General features: G+C 40.6%; 2 protein-coding genes across 8 annotated transcripts in view; both read right to left on the reverse strand.

The window, feature by feature from the left end:
• The window catches only part of LOC108709808 (formin-like protein 3), a 67,988-nt gene extending 60,660 nt beyond the window's left edge, over positions 1-7,328 (reverse strand). For 3 of the 7 annotated variants that reach the window (XM_041584366.1, XM_018249979.2, XM_018249976.2), the window contains exon 1: positions 7,067-7,328. In XM_041584366.1, the coding sequence (XP_041440300.1) occupies positions 7,067-7,174 (108 nt within the window). In that variant the 5' untranslated portion in view covers positions 7,175-7,328. The remainder of the gene's footprint in view (positions 1-7,066) is intronic. The other 4 variants (XM_018249977.2, XM_018249974.2, XR_005965895.1 and 1 more) reach the window with 3 other exon arrangements.
• A 7,704-nt stretch (positions 7,329-15,032) lies between these two features.
• atg101.S (autophagy related 101 S homeolog) lies at positions 15,033-20,435 on the reverse strand. Its single transcript, XM_018249980.1, has 4 exons — positions 20,271-20,435; positions 19,689-19,824; positions 18,137-18,431; positions 15,033-15,756 (listed from the first exon to the last, which is right to left on the reverse strand). Exons 3-4 carry the CDS (start codon positions 18,386-18,388, stop codon positions 15,352-15,354), a joined length of 657 nt encoding a protein of 218 aa, XP_018105469.1. The 5' UTR covers positions 18,389-18,431; positions 19,689-19,824; positions 20,271-20,435; the 3' UTR covers positions 15,033-15,351.
• Positions 20,436-23,672: the final 3,237 nt, after the last annotated feature.

The raw sequence follows: 23,672 nt of genomic DNA on the forward strand, positions 1-23,672 counted from the left end.
TATGTTTTTGTATGATAAAGACAATGGCATTCTAGTTTATGTATTCTAAATGTATCCTGAACACAATTCTGAAAACAGAGAAAGGAAACTAACTGCAAATATCATACTACACATTAGTTGCAAGGTAAACCAACCATTTAACTTAAAATGAAAAATAATTTGAGTTTTGTTTGTCCTTTAAATATAGAAAGGGATATACTAATGTTCAAGGCAAAACATTTCTCTTCCACAGAAATAACTTACTTCTAGAAGACCACATGCTCTGAAATTGTAGGGTGGAAATCTTAAAAGCAACCTTGAAAAGCATTACTTTACAAAGCATTTATAAAACATTACTTTACAGAGTGGGTGGTGGTTGCCTGGAATTGTCCTCCAGAAGTTGTCATGTGAGATGGAAGAAACAGTGGCTAGGCATGTGGCTAAAAAGTAAGAGAGCACATAAGTAGTCATATTTTTTGGTTAGGTTAGATCCACATGAAGTCCCTGGTGATGTATATCCATAACAGGACTTAAAAATCACCAGAGCACTCAAAAATTAATTGTACAACTTCTAGTTGACTCTAAAAGGCTGAAACTAAAAACGGGATTGGAGTATGGGTTAGTTGTCTCAGGGAAGTCCTAAGTACTGCACAAAACACTTAGGGGCAGATTTATCAAGGGTTGAATTTCAAGTTTAGGGGAGTTTCTAAAAACTCCCATCAACTCCCATAAAAGCAAAAAAAAAAAAAAACAACCAATCAAAATGTATTTGGGTGAATAGGATCGACATGCAAAAAAAATTAGGTGAAAAAAATTCTAATTTTCATTCGAAGGCTACAACACCAATTCGGCATGTTTTAGATGGCTTATAGTCAAATTCATATTCTTAAGAGACACTACATGATAAATTTCAAAATTCAAATTTCAGATTTTTTTTTAAACTCAAATCGAATTTGAACTATTCCCTAATCGAATTACACTCAAATAAACTTATAATTCAAATTTTCAATTCAACCCTTGATAAATCTGCCCCTTAAAGTCACCCCAATGTTGCATATAAAGCTGAAGTCTCAGAGGGGTGCACCTGTGCTCCCTAAATTGAAACCATCTTTTCTATGATTATACACAGACATTAAACATATGGACATTTGTGGATTGGCAAACTGCACTGATCCCACAGACCTGTCAAAACAATTGTTTAACCATTTCAGAAGAAACTAATCACAATAAATAGAAAACGTCTGCTTGCTGTGCATTCAATTATGTTCATAAGCATTTACCTCATTAAGTAACTAGGACTTTCAAATCACAATGAGCCAAGTCTCACACGACTCCAGGGTTATTGAACGAAACCATATTTTCACCTATGCAAGTTACAAAGTTATAATTAAGGATGCTTTTGTGGTTGCTAAGGAGCCAAACCTCATCACACAAGATTCAAGGCATTGGTTCATTTATAGCACAAGTAGTGGAAGTGGGCCAATGTTCAAAGAATGTTGGCACCAGTCAACCAGTACCCATGCCTGCGTTTAAACAGATGGAGACATTATAGTGGCAAATTTATAACGAGCTGGACAAACAATTTGCATATCTATTTCACATAAAGGAATTCTTTGTTGATAAATTGATAACTTATAGAACAATAAAATGTTTTGATGACTTAACTGGTTCTATTACTTGTGAATATTCCTATAGCTGTGAAAAGTCTTAGGGTTGATAAGGCAAGCAAGTATTCTAAATTATTTTGGTCTTCGAGCGGAACTTCCTCTGGAGCAGTGCTTGCTGGACTTTTTGGGTTCAAGCACTCCCCGCAGGACCAGCCTTGTTTAGCATCCCTTTAGCTCACAAAAAAGGTATAGGAAAACATTGTAGCATCAGCCACTGACTATAGTTGCAAGTATATCTCAGAGCAAATAAGTGTCCAACCCCAATTTACCTTTATTGCCCTTCTAGACCACGGAGAGCCGGCTAGAATGTGTAATATGCATTATTGCCACATCATGACCCAACTGGCCTTCAAGCTGAGCACCCCCTTGCAACCACTCTAGGCACCCCAGGGAGCCCAGACCCACAGTTCGCCACCGCTCCAGAATAACTCTTTACAATGACTTTAAATCACATGCAGAAACAAAAATATGCACAAAAATATGCATAAGATATACAAATATACGAATATGCACTTTTTTAAAAGAGATTACTGTAGCAGAAATGTATTTTGCCAGAGTCAAACATAATTGTTCAGACTCACAGAAAATATCCACCCAAGTTACCACCTATTAAGCAGAGCCTTGCAAGCTGGTACCATTTGAAGTTTTTCAGCAGGTTATCAAGGGTATAAGAAGATTATTTCCTTTGTTTTTCCTACCCTATTTAAATTGGATTTGTGTTGTTCATGATCTATTGTTTAGCAGTTTTTCCTGTATTCAGGGCACTCCACCCTACACCGTCTCCTCCCATAATCCCACATGGGGAAACACTTTGGTAACAAAAAATGTTTCAATTATTGTATGCTTGTATCCTCTGGCTTCACATTGGACAATTATCAATGTTTACTTCAGCACAATATTTATTTCCTCACAGCATGAGCCTACCAAACGGACATGCTTAGTAGGAATATAGGAAAAACTGCAGTTTTTGCATTTGAAATGAAAGGACAGCTTTAACTCCATGCCAATGCTTAGTCCAGTGTAAACTAGCTTTAAGAATTATATTTGTTTTTATATTTTTAAGTTAATGGCTCACAGGGTATTTTGTCCACAAAGATTGAAAAAAATCTAATAAAATCTTTCTGCTTACGGCACAAGCAAGATCTTTACCCAAAACTTAGGCAACAGCAAGTCTGGGGATTTTTGCTTTGGTGTTTGAGGACTATGGTGCATAAGATGCTTATTATCAAAATTCTGCTATCCACACTTGATTGTCTTCCAATAACCTAAATGGGAAATAGCATAGTCTGTCCTACACATGTAATTAGCATTTAAAAAGAGCCTGGTGCCTAGTAATTTGCTGCAATTTTGCAATTTCCATTGAACAGATTAAAGGTAGCCATAGACACACCAATAATATCATGTGAAACAATTGCACGATATTCAGTGCGTCGGCTCGCTGATCAGTTTGGGCCGAAAATTTTTATAGGCACCTGAATATTGGCCACGGCTAGTGCTGAATCGTCAGATACAGGTAGCATTATATTGTTTCTACCTGTATATCTGTATACGTATACCAATGGTCACAGGAAAGATTTTAATTATGTCTATGTGCCACATTGAAATGTAAAAAAAAAAAGTTGGAGAGTAACATAAGCATGCAAAAAGTTCCTGGAGGTGCCAAATATGAGCTGTAATTGATTATTGATCGCCCCTATGTAGGTTTGCAGCCTTCAAGAGACTCAGTTTGGCAGTACACGTGTTTTTTTATACAACTAAATCTTGCCTTCAAGTCAGAAATTCAACAAGAAGCACCTGCTTTGAGGCCACCGGGAGAAACATCCAAGGGGTCTGAGCGCAACATGTTGTTCACGAGGGACTAGTTGGGGATCACTGATCTGCATCATGCATATAGGTACAATACATACAGTGAGCATGGCAGATTAATTAGCAGTGCTGAGATTTGATAGGCAGATGGGAGGTCAAACTGTATGCCACAAGTACCCTATGCCAGCAAAGCCCACTCCAGAAGTAACAGTCAGTCCAGAATTCCTGGGCAGAGGTAGTTTGAGAAGTTGGGCAGACTTGATCTTAAAAGCCATAACCTTGCCCTGCTGCCATGGATAACCAGAATGGTGGTCAATTAGGACAGTAACAGTTCAGGGCATCTCCAGGGAAGAGACACCAGATACATTTTATATATCATGCATCTACTCTACCTAGTCAAGATACTGTGTTCACCATCTGTGGGAAGTATATATTAAAGGGATCCTGTCATCAGAAAACATGTTTTTTTCAAAACACATCAGCTAATAGTGCTACTCCAGCAGACTTCTGCACTGAAATCCATTTCTCAAAAGAGCAAACAGATTTTTTTATATTCAATTTTGAAATCTGACATGGGGCTAGACATTTTGTCAATTTCCCAGCTGCCCCTGGTCATGTGACTTGTGCCTGCACTTTAGGAGAGAAATGCTTTCTGGCAGGCTGCTGTTTTTCCTTCTCAATGTAACTGAATGTGTCTAAGTGGGACATGGGTTTTTACTATTGAGTGTTGTTCTTAGATCTACCAGGCAGCTGTTATCTTGTGTTAGGGAGCTGCTATCTGGTTACCTTCCCATTGTTCTTTTGTTTGGCTGCTGGGGGGGGGGAAGGGAGGGGGTGATATCACTACAACTTGCAGTACAGCAGTAAAGAGTGATTGAAGTTTATCAGAGCACAAGTCACATGACCTGGGGCAGCTGGGAAATTGACAAAATGTCTAGCCCCATGTCAGATTTCGAAAATTTAATATAAAAAAATCTGTTTGCTCTTTTGAGAAATGGATTTCAGTGCAGAATTCTGCTGTAGCAGCACTAATAACTGATTCATTTCGAGAAATTTTGTTTTTCCCATGACAGTATCCCTTTAAGAGTTTATCCAATCCAGGTTTCAGTACAGGATTTGGCCAGGATGCAGCCTGTTTCAGCAGGATTAGGACCTATCTGAATCCAAGTGCCTGGAATAAATGAATTATAAAATTATGTGACTTTTCATCACACGAACAAGGACTCTTTCAACTCTTTTTCACCTTTCCTTGTCCTAACTTCCATTCAGCCGAATCCCAAAACAGAGGACTCAATGCATCCCTAGTATATAGTGCTGGTATACTGCACAATAATTTACAGCGATTAATCATCATGCACATCTGGCCCTACCCCAGTGGAGTTTACAATATAAGCACCCAATGACTTACATACACTACAATCAGTTTTATTTGAAACCTGCGTTGAAGTTGGAGTACCTGGAAAAGGCCTATATAAGCACAGATAGAACATAAACCCTCCTTGCAGATAATGCACTGACTGGAATGAAACCTTAAAGGTGAAAACATTTTGATCTTTTTTCACTCTAACAAATCATCAGCTATGCAGGTAAAAACAACAAGAATTCTTTAGCTCTATGCCTCTATCTGATAAATCAGCATTATCATTACGATGTTCAGACATTATCCAAATTTTCCTGATGGAGACAATATCCAAGGCTTTTATCGGATATCGGTCGCCTTGTCTCCCACCATAAATGCACTAATAATCTAACATTCTGGTGCACAAACAAGATTCTGAGATGATGCAAGGCTTGTCTTAATAACAGTGTCCACAAAATGGCTCCTGCCTGCTTGCTGTAATTATGAATTCCCAGACTGAAGGAAACAAGATTCAAATAATTTATATAGTGTAATTAAAGTTTATTTTGCTCGACCAATGTGATAAAATAGGATTTTGAATATTTTTTTTGGGTGATGGGTCCCCTTTAAGTTGGCAATAGGTATATAAGCAGTTTGTAAACCCCTCCATTATTTACATTCTGGTGATCAGTTTAAGTCTGTACAGGGGGTCAGTGTACTGTTTAGAGCTGGATATCCTTACATGCACCCAAAATAACATGACAGAGCAATGGTCACCATTCTTTATAATTAACATTCCAGCAGATGCAAAGAATGACAAGCCATGCTACAAAAGAGGAAGGCTTATGAATGCATTCAGTCTTCACATTCAGGTACCGAGATGACAAGATAAACAGAGCTACCAAGAAAGAGCTGAACCATAAGAATTAGCTGTGTGCTGGAGCTGCCCTATAACACGCCCCCTCCATAGACTTCCACTGAATTCCTCAAATCCCCTTGAGACATCACAGTTCAGCAAGGAAAAAAAGTCACTGAACTAAAAAAAAATATATATATATATATATATATATATATATATATATATATATATAAAATTAACGTGATTCACTACTGTGAGTCTCTGAGAGCCCTTGTAGACAGAAACCTATTATCACAAACTGCAAGATTTACCCCCAGCCAGGGCTAAAGTAATAGTGTAACCTGATCCATGTTTAATCAAGTCTAGGTTCCCCAGATCAACAGAGTGATAGAGAGAAACTGTATCATTTCAGGTTGGGCTCACAGATGGGCACGATTGAAACAATAGTGCGCAGACACCCTGTATAAACCTAATAAGTGCCAGCACATCCAAGGAAAGGGAGAGAGTTTTCACCCAGCCCTAACCCACAGTTGCTGGCAAGAGTTTCTCAAAGAGCAGCTGACAAGCCATGGAGATGGCACTCCAGGCCCTGTCCAACTGCATAAGTGAACAGCAAATGCTTGTACTGGCAGTGCCACAGGGTAATTTGGGTATAAACCCCTGTCTGTGTCCAACCCCAGCCATCTGTAGTACTTACTGCCAGTCTGGCACACACATGCCTACTTAAGGAGCTTTATCTCTTTATCTCGGTGTCATTCCCTTGGCTCCTTAGGGTTAGTCCCTCTCATGCACATTATTTATGCCAATATCACACTAATGCCCCTTGTGCAAGGGATACAGTTGGCACTTCACACTTACCCAGTAACACTGATCAACTTTGCTTACATGTCACCCAGCCTTCTGAGCACTCAACTGCTACAATTCTGCAATCACATAAAGTGCCCCTAACTGGAGAGGGGCTGAAATATGTCAAAGTCATAGGGGCACCTTAGCAGCTATGATGTGCCCCCATGTCATTAGTAATGGTCCCTGTGCAGCAATACTCAGAGGCCCTCCAGCTGGTGCTGAACCAAGGTGGAACAGTTATGGCTCACAGAATGGGCATCTCTGCCAGAAGAAAACTTTTTTGTGCCCGTTTGCACTACGTGTTCCGCTCAACAGAGTGCAAGCTCTTGAGAACAGGACCCTCTAGCCCAGTGCTATGTACAACAGAGACACACATGCGCACTATGCAGCACTATAGAGACAAATCACGGTGTAGTTTGTGGGATAAACCCCCCTCACTGGCCAGACACATGAGCTTTCTGCATCTTAATGGCAACATGACACGTTTGTCCCCTTTTGGGCGCACTTAGAACACTTTTAGCCCTGCCCGGGGCACTTTTCTCACCAAGTCACAGACAGAGTACAACTTACCAGGACCATGGCGAATCTTTCCTCCAACTCTCCCGGCTCCGGCATCGGGACTTTCAGCGGCAGCAGAGTTGTACCCGGGGTCCCCCCCGCGCTCTCCACGTTCCCCATCCTCCCGGTGCTCCAACCCCGAAATATCGGGTGTCCCCCCCTCCTCCAGTGCGCGTCCCCGCTACTCCAATACAAAGTCCCCGGGACCCATCCTTTGTACTAGCGAGTCCCGCCTCGTAACCCACACTAAGCTCAGCTCCATTCACCCCAGCCGCACAAACTAGACCCCGCCTCCTACTTCCCCGGCCATTGGCTGCCAGCTACAGAATCCCAGCTCTGAGACACTAAGCACCCGCGCTCCCTCTGCTGGTGACTCTAGGTGTTGCGCGACACAGATGTGACCAAGTCAAGTGCAACTGAGCAGGTAGCGTTGTCAGTTGAGTAGTAATCGAAGCCCATATGTCGGGAGTGGGGCTCCATACATCAGGGGTCCCCAACCTTTTTTACCCGTAAGCCACATTCAAATATAAAAATAGTTGGGGAGCAACACAAACATGAAAAAGTCCCTTGGAATGCCAAATAAGGGCTGTGATTGGCTATTTGGTAGCCCCTATGTGGACTGGCAGCCTACAGGAGGCTCTACTTGGCACTATACTTAGTTTTTATTCAATTAAAACTTGCTTTCATGCTTGGAATTGAAAAATAAGCACCTGCTTTGAGGACCCTGAGAGCAACATCCAAGGGGTTGGAGTAGCAACATGTTGCTCACGAGTTACTGGTTGGGGATCACTGCCATACATCAAGGATGGACTGCAAGTGAGTCACTGCTGAACTGCAACCAGGGCTGGACTGGGACGAAAAAGCAGCCCTGGCAAAAGTATCAAAGAAACTCATGTATTCACGCGCATGCAAAGCATGATATATACAGTATTTCCAAGGTTAATTGGAACTAGTGTTTATTAATAGGTATTTTAAGAGTCCATCACCATATAATCCCCAGCAATATTACAATTACAATACACCCTATGTGCTGGAACTGGCCCTTGCAACAAATATCTCACCCTAGTTTCTATCACAACTATTCTATCAGATGGATTAGTGGCCCTAATGTTACTTTGTGTGCCCCCAGCTAAAACCATGCACCGTGGCACATAAGAGGACTTTAATTACCATGTGTGTCACAGGGCCAAAGTGTGGCATACTTAAAGAGACTAGGCTGCCTCATGCAACAGCTCATTTACATTTCTAAAGTGAGTGACTCATTTACATATTAAAGACAGACCTAGCATTAGCATTTTTAGGTGAGCGGCTCATTTACATTTTAAAGCAAGCAGCCAGGGTTGGACTGGGCCGGCAGGACAACAAAAAAAAAACGGTGGGCCCCTGCTGATCCAGACCCCCCCCTGATATGCCGGCCCCCCAAATAAAAACAGTTTGTGCCACATGAGGCTTCTTGCATGCTCGTGGCAGGGTCATTTTCGCAATCCTTCCTTCCTGAGTGATTTTCACACACTTCCTGCCGAAATTGCCATAAAACGAAGTGCGCCTGTGCAGAAAAGCACACTCTTGGCGGAGTGTCTCTGGGATAGTGTGTACATACAGTAAGGCAACGGTGTGTGAGGGATTGTAGTTGTGGGATCGTGTGGATAGCATGTACAGTATAAAGGTGGTCATACATTGCACGACTTGATGCCGATTTGGGCCCTTTAGACCAATTCAGCAGTTTATCTGAACTCTGACAGGCTCACCTCGCCAATATCTGGCCAAAATCTGGCAGGTTTTATTTTCCAGAACTACATGTGCTTGTTAATTTGGTCCTTGCTCTGACACCTTTTATACCTGTAATCTATAATTGTAGCTTTTGGGACAGCTGAGGCCCCCACTGGTTACTATCACACATTGCTCCCCAGTGGTCAGATGCTTGAAAGCGAGCTCACTTGCGCTTGTGCAGTGAGGGTCCGGGCAGTGCTGGCGCTAGGACCGTGCGGCAGGGCAAATATTTAACCCAAGTTTCTATCACAATTATTCAGATGGATTAGTGGCCCTATACTTAAAGTATATTCTACATTTTTCTTTGTGTGCCCCAGCAAAGTTCAAAGCTCCCCAGTGGTCAGATGCTGAGAGCGAGCTCACTCACGCTCGTGCGGGGAGGCTCCGAGCAGTGCTGGCACTAGGACCATGCGGCGTGGCGCACAAGAAGCGGTGGGGGCACAAGAAACGGCTGGCACTGCGGCCTTTGGGCATCAGGATCAATTTCCACCGACATAAAGAGAGGGGGAAACACATTTATTTCAATACATAGCACAAGAACAAATAATTTACATAATAATGGCATTGGTCCATTGCTGTGCTCCCTGTGCCCTTTTTGCTAATGGGACAGGAACTGCAGTTTCAACTGCCCCATTGTGTCTACATAAGGGGTGGTGTCTTTAGAATGGGCTGAAACACTGGGATAGTGTGTCTTCCGAAGGCGATGTAACTATGTGTAACTAAGTGAATACAGGTAGGCAATATCTTCAGAAATAACTGCATCTGTGCCATACTGTATGCAGTGAGGCAATATTTTGTCTGGGGGAAGTACTGGAAATGTTCTTCAATACATATCCCATATTTTCTCAAAAATAACAATGGCTTTCTTAAAGTTCAGTGAATAACACATAACAAAAACACATTTACTATTAAAACAATAGGCAAAATGTAACATAGAAACATAGTAAGTAACAGTAAGTTAGGTTGAAAAAAGACACACGTCCATCAACTTCAACCTTTTCACCTGCTAGTTCATCCAGAGGAAGGCAAAAAAAAACATTGAAGCCTCTCCAATTTGCCTCAGAGGGGGAAAAATTCCTTACTGACTCCAAATCAAACTGGATCAAATTGTACTATGAGCTATCTTCCATAACCCTGCATTCCCTCACTTGCTAAAAAGCAATCCAACCCATTCTTAAAGCCATCTAATGTATCAGCCTGTAAAACTGATTCAGGGAGAGAATTCCACATCTTCACAGCTCTCACTGTAAAAAAAGGATAGGCAAAAATTAGAGATCAGAGACAATAGTCATGGGTATAAAAGCATCAAACAAAAACTGTATGAAATACACTAAGATAATGCTTCAGCAGAATTGGGATATTAGAAGCCTGCTTGGACATGTATATTAAGCTAAAACAGGCCTTTTAACCAAATAAGTGCACCAAAGCCAAAGTAGATGCCAGGAGATGACATCATGGCTTCATAATGTCATGACACATGCATCTGATATTGTGATTTTATTGAGGGGGTGATAACATGCTGCTATAAGAGTTAGAACATGATCCTTATTAAGGTTATTGATATCACTCAGTTCATTTTGCTGTCATGCTCAGTTTTGATTTTCTTTAGAAATCCTATAACATCTACATAGGTTTTAAGGAGAAAGAAGAGATTTCTCTATATTTTTTTTTAACATGTCAAAGAAACCAAACCAGATATTCATTGCTTTACATTGTTCTTTGTGAACACATTGGTGTAGCTGATACAGTGTCTCACACTATAACAAATGCACTGCTGCAGGGGCCTGAGTGGGGTTAAGAGAATCTGTAAGATTCCATGATTTGCAAGATCTCTGAGGTATTTTCTTTGAACCCAGAAAAGTTATTTAGAATGCACATTTTTTTATGAAGTAGGCATTGTCATTTTTTAATCAAACCCTTTTTTTCTTATAATATCTGTTGTCTTGCTAAATACTGATGCATTTGATCTTTGTACCTGGTTCTTGACCTCTTGAACTTGGATGAATATGATAATAGGTACAGATGAATCAGTTTATGTGGATCATCTTTTGTTTTTGTCTATGGCATAGATAAACTCACAGAAGAGGGAGAAAGATGAAAAAGAAGAGGGTGGGGGGCAGGGCCCGGCTGCACAGCCCGCACCAGGGCCGCCCCCACCTAGTTCCGTCTCTGAGCAACATACAGATGGGTGTGCCATGTTTAGTTCCAATTCTAGTAGAAAAACACTTCATACAAATTTATGAATATTTTAGTTGGATATTTTAGGAAAGTTATGTATTTACCATAAGGTGGTTAAGGGTACCATATTTATACATATAGGGGCAAATTAACTAACCTCCGAAAATTCACCAGCGACAGCTTTGCCAGGCGTAGATTCGCCAGGACAACGCTAATCCAAAGTTGAGTCCTAGGTGCCGAATGCTGGCGAAGTTGCACTAGCGTTACTGCGCCAAGCAAATCGAAGTTGCACTATCGTTGGCTAATTTGCATAAGGCGGGAAGTTAAATTTCAATGGACATATATGTTGCAGCAAATACATTACACTACACAAGCCCAGGGAAACCTTAATAAAATAAAATAAAGTTGTTATATTGCCCTACACATGAGCCCATTATATAGTTTATGTGCCATATGTTAGGAAATGTAGGGGGGAAGCCGGTTACCCCCAAAAAAAGTACGCTCTTTTTCAGCCTATCACCCTAAAAAAGGAAAAGACGCTAGCGTTTTTTTGGGACTTAGAAAATTTTTCAACAACTTTTTTAGGAAGACCTATTTACTCTACTGCACTTCGCATGGTCTGAGGTGGCGATGGCAAGTCTGGTGCAAGAGGTAACATTCAGTAAAATCCACATCTTAGTGAATTTGCGTAGTTATGTCCATTTGCTAGAGCAAATTCGGCAGGCATTAGGGAGCGAAGTACCGCTAGAGTCTATCTCCTTCACTAGCGAAGTTACGCCGGAGACCGATAGTAAATCGGCAAATTTTTGGCCCGCGTTGGTCACTTCGTCCTTTAGTGAATTTGCCCCATAGTCTTCATCTGATAATGCTGATCAGTCTGTGCTGTGTAATTTGCAGTCAAAATATCTGATCCAATAGTTGTAGCAAAAACTGCCTGTGCAGAGAGAAACCTCTAACTGGCAAACAACATAATAGAAAACTGAATTTTTAAACCCTTTGATTACAAAGCATGTATCCGATATGTGCTGACAGGCAAAGGGGTTAAAAAAATTTTAGTATTAGAAATCTAAAAGTAATTTTAAAAAGTACTGGGATGGCATCCCACCCAATCTCAATCCAACTGAAACTCTGCCTATGGCCCTACTTATCAGATGCTGCATCTACAGCTAGTGATATTTGTGCTGCACTAACTGTGTGCATACATTCTCATTACATACGTACAATTTAACAAACTTATATCAAAAAGGGGGCATACATTAGCCCTTTACTTCATTGTGTTGCTTAAGTCCTTTCTGAATGGAAGGCATAGAGCACAATGTCCCATATTATACCGTGAGCTATAGTTTACTCAGTAACTAAATGAAGCCCTGAGAATCTGATCTTCTTCAACTCTTTTATATGTAAGGGCAGACACACGCTGCGATTCGGGGAGATTAGTCGCCCGGCAACAAATCTCCTCTTCTTCGGGGCGACTAATCTCCCCGAATTGCCTCATCTGCCTTCCCACTAGGTAGAATGAAAATCGCAGACGGGATGGCAATTGGAGCACTTTCTTTCCATGTGATGTTTGGGCTTTTAAGGTTTAAGGAACTAAATACAGAGCTAGAGGATTAAAATGTGTCTAGAAGATGCACTGCAATGCACTCTGACCACTTGTAAAGCGAATAGCACGAGGTGCAGCCACGGCTTCTCTCTGCCTGCCTACTTTTATGTTTTCTCTTCTGTATCTTCAAAAGTGTTTGAAGGTGAACAACCTGTTTAATATTGCCCATTAGGAGTCCGGCAGCCGAGCCAGACTAATAATCACTTACCTTAGCAATGAGTGATCTCATGAATAGCAAAAGTGCAACCTAATATTGGCAGTGAATCTTACAAAGCAGCATCAACTGCTTAACCTGATCCCCAAGCTCAAAAAAACACTGTCATTTATCCATAGTACTCAACACAATACACAATAGTTCTCGCTAACCTTCACAAAAGTGACAGATTATTGCTATATTGTGCTCTGGGTGGAACTCAAGGAAATGCTTTTCTTAGACATACAATAAGCGGATCTTTCCCCGATATGCCATTAACGAGCATGGCTATATCGGGGGTACTTTGAACGTTCTGCCGGATCCGATTACGATGTGCAATGGGTCAAAATCAAACCTGTCCAATCGACCAAACGACCGATCTCCGCCGGACGAAAGATGACAGCACACTCCACACACGATCCGTAAATCTTTGATTTGTACGATAGGATCTGTGCCTCTATGGCCATCTTAAGCCTGGTGTGGCAGTAACATTATATACCACCAAGAACATCAATCACTCCCAATCCTGCACACGCTATTTATCTTTACTATTGTAGTGTCACTGCATACAAAGGCTGGGTTTTGCAGGTTTGGGGAGAATATAGCATTAGGTACATAACATATTGAATATATTTTCTGACTGCAGTTTTCTGTCAGTATAGAAGGTGGTAATGCACCCTTTAATTTACAGAAAATGGTCACCTGTGCCATGAACCTTAGATCTGCTAAAAGGGGTTATCTTTATCTTTTCATGGAATTTTTCATGCTATTCAATTACCCCCTGGGCAGTACAATTGCTTGATTGTCACCTGAACCCCTGAAGTCTTCTGCAGCTTTGGTTCTGTTAGATGTTGGTTGAAGTAGAAGCCAAACAGTTAGTGATAGAGAATAAAGCTGGCCATAGATGCAAAGATCCGATCGTATGAATCATCGTACGATCGGACTTTCCCATCTCCCGACCCGCCACTAACCATTCAGATCAAAGTCTTAACAGTCAGATTAGTTAAAGAACAGATAAGCCAATGTTCTGCCCCTGACAGCAATCGTACGATATCTATGTCCAACCAAAGCTAGTGACAGTCTCCCACTGAAAATCGTACGATCGGCAATACACGCAGAGATATTATCGGCAGCCGACAGAAATTTTCTAACCTGTCCAAACGACCGATTTCCGCCGGACAAAAAATGTCGGGACTCTCCACACACGGTTCGAAAATCGTACGAATCCTCGATTCGTACGATCAGATCTTTGCGTCTATGGCCAGCTTAAGTATCAAAACTGTGCCATCTTTATTGTTATGCCTCATGCACACTAATGCATTTTACAAGTTAGTTGGTTAAACTATTGAAATGTATTAAATTGCGTAGGTATGAGTAAGTCGGTAACTTCTCTGGTCTAACATACACGTGAAGCACAGAACAGCATTAGTAACTAATGAAAGCCTAGCACTTCAGTCAGTATGCCATGAGTAAGTACATTACACTGTGTGGGAAATTAAAGGTTTAGGGGTCATATTTCTAAAATATTAAAGGGGAACTCCGGCTTCCAAACCAAAATTTGATAAAGAGGCCCACAGAAATCCCTAATATATCCATCACAGTTACTTGTTTCTTCAAAAAGTATAAATAAATGCCATTTTCTATGCTGAAATCCTGCTAAAAGTTCTTCTTTTTCTGCATCATTTGAAATCCTGGCAGGGAAGGAGGGACTAAAACACTGATGTTACAAATTGTAACAACTACTCCACAGCTTACAGACAACATGCAAGAACTACATAACCCAAAATGCATTGCACTGTGATGTTCCTTTCCTTATTGAAATCAAGTGTGTAGGGAATAGTGGGGGTTTGGAGGATGCAGGCTGTTGATACAAAGTTGGCTGTTGATACAAAGTAACAGTAGTCAGCCAGCTCAGCAAATTAGTCAGAGAGATCATCAGCAGAGCAGGGGGCTAGGCTTAGGAAACTTTCAGAAACCATTAAAAATCACGAAAAGTCTGCATATTTTTTAAATGATGTACTGTATATTGCAAAGTTGCTTGAAATTATGTTTAATTTTCAAAAAGCTCAAGTTATGTTTTTGTGGTGTTCCCTTTAACTATGAAACGGATCTTTAAAACCCTGAAATGACTAGTGGATTTCTTTTTTGTATCTATATTATAGTTCCCTGTAACAAATGGAAGCTATTTGTAACAAATAAGAACAATCCATCAAAAAGATTTTGTTTACATTATGTCAGTTCAGAAATGTTTTCTTTAATGCTTGGTAATACAGTTCAAGAATACAAGAGTACATGTCATTGTAACTAGTCCATAGACAATGTCTCTCTGCCCCAGTAACCAATAAAATAGTATTTTAAAATTTTAAACATCGTTCTGTACAGGATTTGCTTTATTACTTATAATCAGTGCATGTCATGAAAGAAAATAATGCATTTATACATGAAAGGTAGTTTTTGAATAGAATCTTTTCTGGATACTGAATCAAACATTTGGATAGCAAACAAACAAGATCCAAGTCCACCAACCGGATACTCCATTAAATGCGTGCAGCACTACAGAGCCAAAGTATCTTTTATGAGTCTTCTCATGGTAGTGGTGACAGATGTTCCCAGTGAGTCAGTAATCTGATAAGAGATTTTGTACAGATATGGCTGCACATCTTTTAGGCTTGTATCAAACACATTATCCACCTCGGACTGTGTCGGCATCTTTGGCAAGTATTCATGTCTGCTCATGACCTCCACAATGTTAATGATCTTTTCACCAAGTTTCTCTCCCACCTTCTCTCTGCAGATTTGCCTCTCCTGTTCGTTGGCTAGTGAAACAACGTTAACTTTGATGGTCCAGACTTCCCATGGGATGCACTCATCTGAGAAAGGCCACCTAGATTTCTTCTTCTGATAGAACTCCAAGGAAACTTGCCCAATACCATCACTTCCTGAATTCCGCAGAGCCTCCTAAAAATGCAACAAGCAGAATTCATTTTAGTAGGTAGTAAAGTTGCTTCTTTTTTTTTTTAACCTTGAAAGATGAACGTGGATAAAAATTTGACTCAATCAATTCTCTCAATTTGAAGTAAACTATTACATTAGTATTAAAAGAAAAAAATGTCCAGGCTGGGTATAAAGGAAATAAACAACAAAGAAAGAAGAAAAAAAGCAAAACTATTCTGTTTCCTTCTCAGCGCACAAGGAAGAACTGATTTTATAGAGGCTGGTAGGACTTTGTTTTATTGGAGGAAGTGAGGTGTGGGCAGGAGAGGATCCAGGTACATAAAAAATGCCCTGGGTAGACTACTGAAGTTATTTATAAAGGCAGTAAACATATTAAAAACAGCCTCTATGGCAGGGGTCCCAAACCTTTTTTACCCATGAGCCACATTCAGATGTAAAAAGCGTTGGGGAGCAATGCAAGTATGTAAAATGTTCCTGGGTGGTGCAAAATAAGCATTGTGATTGGCTATTTCATAGCTCCTATGTGGACTGGCAGCCTACAGGAGACTCGGTTTGGCAGTACACCTGGTTTTTATGCAACCAAAACCAGGTATTCCAAAATAAGCACCTGCTTTGGGGTCACAGGGAGCAACATCCAAGGGGTTAGTGAGCAACATGTTGCTCCAGAGCCACTGGTCCCTGGGGATCACTGCTCTAGGGCAATAGCAGTTGTGGTGATAGGTGCACATGCAAGCACAATCTATTGCCACTGAAGTGAATGGGGAGCATTTCTAAGCGTTTTGTTGCCCGTATGCCAGTTACCCAAAGTGCCATCTCTTTCATGTCAGTGCAGTATGAGCTGCTGCTTGAATAGTTTATTTGATAGAACCACTTACACATGCACTTATACGAAGTTTAGAAGCATAGCAAGGTTTAGCAAAAATATTTCAATTATGATAATACATGCTATTAGGAGTATGAACAATAACGTCACAATTGTAGAGTATTACAGAACAACTAAAGACCAGACAGGGGTCCTAAAAAGTGGCTTTATGTGCTAAACCAAGGAACCAAGTTATGTTTCAGCCACTGTGGTTAGTCTAGCACAGGGGTCCTCACCTTAGCTGTGAGTCACATTCAAATGTAAAAATAGTTGGGGAGCAGCACAAGCATGGAAAAGTCCATGGGTATGACAGATAATGGCTGTGATTGGATATTGGTAGCCTATAGGAGGCTCTGTTTGGCAGTACACCTGTTTTTTATACAACCAAAACTTGATTACAATGTTGGAATTCAAAAATAATCATCTGCTTTGTGGCCACTGGGATCAACATCAAAGGCATTGTTGAGCTACTGGTTGGGATTCACTGGGGGAATTATCAAGGTGTGCAATATTTTACACCATCCGACGCCAGATTTTAGCTTATTTCACACTGCTACAGACCTTTGTATGTAAGTTCCGGCAGAAGTTACTCAAGAAAACTCACATTAAAAAATTACGTTATTTTTACACTGTGATGTCTGGCGATATGTTCTGACGTTTTTTCCCCACATAACAAACCTGCCCCTAAATGTATACCTAGGCAAGGGCAAAACAATTATGCATAAAGCATGGGGTCCACCCAGCCTAGAAAAAAAACTGTAAATAACAATACATGCTGTGTCAGTAAGGTCCAGTCATCTGTAAAAAAAATAAGATAAAAAAAAAAAAAAGATGCCTAGCACATTTTTCCCACCCAAAGCAGTAGTTCACCTTTAAATTAACATTTAGACAGATTGTCTTAGAATATCACTGCCAACATATTAAAAACTAAACTACCCCATTAAGGTAACACGATGGTCACTGCTAATTTACTAGGTGATACACTCAACAAATGCAATTGCCTATAGTAACCATAGCAATAATTAGTTTTTAATTAGTTAATTAATAATGAAATTAGTATATCAGTCTAAATATTTTTGTGTAAAAAGGTCTAATACTAAATTATGAGTGCAAAAAAAATTTATTTCAAAAATGTAAACAAGCAAAACAGTAAAGTTTTAAATGCTGTGAACTTGCTTTAATTGTCCAAACTAATTTGGAATAAAGCTGGCCATTGACGCACAGATCCTATTGTACGAATCGTGGATTCGTACGATTTTTGTATCGTGTGTGGAGAGTGCCGACAACTTTCGTCCGGCGGAGATCGGTCGTTTGGTCGATCGGACAGGTTTGATTTTGACCCAACTGATCCCGCCAGAGCCCATCGTAATCGGATTGTTGAGATTACCCCCGATATAGCCATGCTAGTTAATGGCATATCGGGGAAAGATCCGCTCGTTTGGCAATGTCGCCAAACGAGCGGATCTTTGCGTCTATGGCCACCTTAAGTGAAAAACAGATTTGTAGAAAAGTCATACATACCTTGAATTCACCAACAGCTTTGAGTAGTGCTCGGTCCAGCTCCTCTGAGGACACCCTGACATAGGTGAACTCAATAAAGTCACAATCAATATCCTGAGTCCCCACTGTGCCAATTGAGTAGGTCCCTTCCTTCTTGTAGTGGAACTTTCCAGTACTGCGATGCAGCAATATGGAGTGCAGTACAGCCAGCACTGCCTCCTCTACCTGTCGACCTTCCACTGACACTTCCAACACCTCAGAGCGGCAATTCATCTTATTCGTTCAAGCAGACAATACCTGGCTTCTCTTTAGGACACTGCAAATATTCATAATGTTTAATATAACACAGAAAAAAATTGCCTTATTTTATTACCCTTTTGTTGGTGCAAAAAAATATTCCCTCTAAGTTGCACACACGGATACTTTATGGTATGATTATGTAGTATACTAAAGGCACCATACATGCTAGGTCACATCACTCAATGAATGGACAAATCCCACTCTACTTCCTGTAAAAAATCTGCAAGATTTTCTTCTGTCAGGTGGACAGTGAGTGGTAAAAGATGTAAAAAAAAAAAAAAAAAAAAAAAAGGCAATATGCCACTTTCGAAAATTCTTTAATAGCTAACGTATTATGATATAAATCCAAATCCTGCAAAACATGGTAGAGATGAATGCCAAATGGAACCCTATATTCAGTGCTTCCCTAATTGAAAGCACATATAATTAGTTACTATAAGTTCTTACATTGGAGAGAACTTGCAAGCATGTTGGTAAATCAGCCCGGCTCATATCAGAACCTCAAGCGATGCTGCCTGTCTCTTTTCTTTTTGTTTATCTATTGCAATATCCCAGATATCATCTACAAGCTGATTTCATCTGCAGTATTGACACTTTAAAAAGAGAAAACCTACCTCTTGAATAGCAGTTTATGCAAGTTTTTCTTGCAACATAGATAATGTGTTTTTTTTTTTTGCTAGAATTTCTAGGGTCTGTAGTAGCCTTACTACTTTAGTATTTGTCTTCTATAGCAAACAGACCTTATTTTGTTTTATGCTGCTTTTTCTGCCTTCCCTTCATGAATATAGTGCTGCCAGTTTTGTATTTATCAGAGACAGGCTTCTGCTAAGAGCAGTGTAGTGTAGTGTAGTGTACAAAGTTGAAAAATATCGCAGTTTGTACTTTGCACTTGCATTTGTAAATAATCCTTTCACTTTTAGTGCCAAATGTCCAGTTTTTAAACAAGACATTTGGCTCTTCTAGCGCAGAAAGTGCTTTTATGCTTTCTGCATTAGTGATGCGGCCCCCTCCCAGACCCGCAGGAAATGTAAGAACTGGGGGTCAGCATCGCAGGCGGCTCCTAGTTTAAAATGTGGAGGACTGTGGCCAAAGATAGTTTATATGCCTGCTGAATATATGATTATTCATTCTCCAGACACTGAAAGCTGTTAGCAGTAATAGTACAAATACGCCTGTATTTTCCCAGCAAGTGAAAGTAATGAGAGTCTAACAACAGCAGGAGACTTACAAAGTCTGTCTATACCAAAGACTATTGAAGGCTGGAAGCACTTACCTGCACCGTAAGTGTTTTTCACTTGCCAAACAAGAACAAGTTAAAGCTTCATACATTTCCAGAAAGCCGTGATGTCCATTTCTTTCTTAGGATAAAGAATTTGTTGATTCATGGCAGGCAGTCTTTAATTCCATCTCTGTACAGAGTTTTGGTAAAGACATTAGCATATTGTGAAACACATAAATAATTGTTGTGGGGGGGAAGAAAGGAACTGGCAACGGGGAGACTGAACACAATCATAACAGACTCTGCAAAGTGATATACAAACAATAAAACCTTCTTTAAATTCTAGCAGAATATTTCTATACAGAATGATTTGGTGGGGTTCTCTGGTGCAGCAGCCACTGGTAGCAATGCTCCCACTAACTGCACAATAATACACATATACTGATTCAGACAAACCACCAGCACCATTCCCAAGCATTAGCCATTTTCCCTCTCCCCTGCTGTGTCATGTGATCATACTGTGGCTCAGTCTCTGGATGAAAACAATCAGCAGTTACTGCGATCCGTTCAACATTTAAAAGGCACATATTGTGTCATCCTCATCTCCTGGGGAAAAAAAATGAAATCACATTTTACCTCTCAGAAATGTTTTAGTACAGTGCTGCTGAAAGATCTTCTCTGCTCAGTGTTTACACGGAAATGAGAGCTGGGCGTGTCTTTTCATTCTCCTACAGGAAGTGGTCATAAGTGTGAGTGACAATCAGAACTGTGCAATAGCAACCCATGTCCCGCCCCGTATCTGTTTCCAGACTGTTCTCTGTTCATGAGAGCTGCCCCTTATAAAGCTGATGCAGTTCTAAAGCATTAGTTCTATGGGCTGTTCTCAGACGCAGCTCTTATATTTAGCAAATTGTTACTGATTTTATCAAAACAGTAAGACCACCTCCTTATAGACTATTGTGACTAGCTGGCACAGAACAACAACTGCCTTCAACCTTGGAAGGAACTGGCAGTTCTAGTTTTGTGACAGTTGACATGATATTGCTCACATGGAGGAACATACATTATCCAATAACATATGTAAAAGTAAACTACTTTCAGCCATGAGTGCATACCACCCAACACTTTGGAAATAATTGTTTGGGCAGCGCAGCACGGCGCAATGTTTGGCCACACCTATTTTGTGACAAAATTGTGACAAAATTTGTCAGGTTATGAAAGTTTGAACACATTTCTGTGTTTTTTTTCCAGTTATTACAGTTTTGCTGATGAAGGTGAATTGCCCTTTAAAGCTGTGAGTCTAACTTTTCCCAAGGGACCTGTTATCTTATATTGTTACAATTACTTATTTGCTTATCTCAAAATTGTTACAAAAGTATCTTATCTGCAGCTGTGGCTGTTATTAGGGTTGCCACCTTTTCTGGAAAAAAATACCAGCCTTCCTATATGTATTTATCTTTTTTCCCTATTAATAACATTGGGATCAACCGTCATTTTTAACGGCCAGGCTGGTAAAATAATGGCCAGGTGGCCAATTAAGTTAGAAACATTGTTTATTTTTCTGGCTGTTCAGTGCAGAGGAAATCGGGACTTTCCAGTACAAACGAGGTACTGGGGGTTGAGCTGTCAAAAGTGGGACTGTCCCTCTGAAAAAGGGACAGTTGGGAGGTATGACGATTGCAGGCAGTTGGAGGATCCAAATGTGCTCCTGACATGAGACAAGGTGAGAACCTAGCCTCAGGCAGCAGCACACATTAAAGGGATACTGTCATGGGAAAACTTTTTTTTTTCAAAATGAATCAGTTAATAGTGCTGCTCCAGCAGAATTCTGCACTGAAATCCATTTCTCAAAAGAGCAAACAGATTTTTTTATATTCAATTTTGAAATCTGACATGGGGCTAGACATTTTGTCAATTCCCCAGCTGCCCCATGTCATGTGACTTGTGCTCTGATAAACTTCAATCACTCTTTACTGCTGTACTGCAAGTTGGAGTGATATCATCCCCCTCCCTTTCCCCCCCCCCCAGCAACCAAACAAAAGAACAATGGGAAGGTAACCAGATAGCAGCTCCCTAACACAAGATAACAGCTGCCTGGTAGATCTAAGAACAACACTCAATAGTAAAAACCCATGTCTCACTTAGACACATTCAGTTACATTGAGAAGGAAAAACAGCAGCCTGCCAGAAAGCATTTCTCTCCTGAAGTGCAGTCACAAGCCACATGACCAGGGGCAGCTGGGAAATTGACAAAATGTCTAGCCCCATGTCAGATTTCAAAATTGAATATAAAAAAATCTGTTTGCTCTTTTCAGAAATGGATTTCAGTGCAGAATTTTGCTGGAACAGCACTTTTAACTGATTCATTTTTTCCCATGACAGTATCCCTTTAAGTTACTGGGAAGACAAAACCCCATTTATTAAACAGGAAATTTGGCTCTTCTGATGAAGAGAGCAATAGCGATGCACCAATGATGCAGCCCTCAAACCCCCTCTAGGGTTGCCACCTTTTCTGGAAAAAAATACCGACCTTCCTATATAATTATCTTTTTTCTCTATTAATAACATTGGGATCAACCAGGCTGGTAAAATACCAGCCAGGTGGCAACCCTAACCCCCTATGATGCTGAAAAGGTGGGTGGGGGTCTGTGTCATCATGAAAGCTGCCAAATGGAAGCACAGAGTAACTCCTGGGGCCACCAACTAATATTTACTATTGAATAATGATGAGAAAGTATGTTCCTTCACATGAGCAAGAAACCATCTGGAACTAAAACTGCTTCTGTTCAAACTGTGTCAATGGTTCTTTGAAAGCAGGCAGGCCAAACACAGAAACATGATTTCTTTTTATCTAATGACACGTATCAGAGAGTGGTCTTCCAGCTGTCACAGAACAACTGGCATTAACCTTGGATAAAACAGCTCTAGTTTAAAGCTAGAAGCAGAACTATATTTAATTTTGGTCTGGTGCCACTCTAGACATTGGGCCTCAGTGTACCGTGTACCCTCCCGCAGCATGATTATTTTACAGAATGAAGTGTCCTGTACTGCACTGGAGCCACTGCTGCCACCGCCACCATTGAGGAAGCCTCTAGTCTACCCCCTAGCTCTGCCCCTAGAATTAATTGCCAAATATCTGGTGACTGCAGCGGAGGGTTTTTTTTTTTTTGGCACAAATTTGATTTACCATATAGGCACCCAAAGTTGCCCCCCAAGGGCATTTGTAGAGTTTCAACCTTTTTCTGGAAAAAAACACCGGCCTTCTTATATTTTTTTGTTTTTTCCCTATTAATAACATTGGCATAAAACAACATTGTTACTGACCAGGTCACTTGGTCTTGAGTGTCTATATTAGGAGTGCCCATACTTTACTGATGCGAGGTCTACTTTGAGTGATGATGTCCCATTAGGATCTACATCCATAAAGCATTGTTGGCATTCTGCTCTATGGAAAATATTATTTATAAGAAAATGTATATTGCTATATTTAACAAACAGCTATTTCTTATGTATCCTTAACATAAATATCTGAATGAAAAGCATGAAACAGGAGGGTGATTTAGACAAGCTGTTTGTTGACAGTGTCTTGAGATCTACTGATCACCAGCTAAAGGTCTACTGGTAGATCCCGGTCTACCTTTTGGACACCCCTGGTCTATATAGTAAATACAGAGCTGTCAACCCCCTCGAGAGTTGCCAAATTTTCAGCTCTGTCTCCCGTCAATCTGATGCATTCCCCTTATTTTTGACAATCTTAGACGATTTCTAACGATCTGTGGCAAACATCCTGTGTGAGTGTGCACAGAACATTCAGTGACGTCAGTGGAGCGAAGTGCTCATGAGCATCATGGTTTCAGCAGCTTCAGGAAAGGTTTTGTGCACAACGTAACTTCTGCCTCTGTTAGGCCCATTGACGCTATAAACCCGGAAATTTTACTGCTATCCCGCGGCTTCTACATTCACAACGTTGACAGCTCTGTAAATACGGCCCTAAATGGCCATCTGCTTATGTGAAGGAACATGCTTACTTAAAGGGGA

Source organism: Xenopus laevis, chromosome 2S (assembly GCF_017654675.1).
Source record: "Xenopus laevis strain J_2021 chromosome 2S, Xenopus_laevis_v10.1, whole genome shotgun sequence".
Classification (NCBI taxonomy): Eukaryota; Metazoa; Chordata; class Amphibia; order Anura; family Pipidae; genus Xenopus; species Xenopus laevis.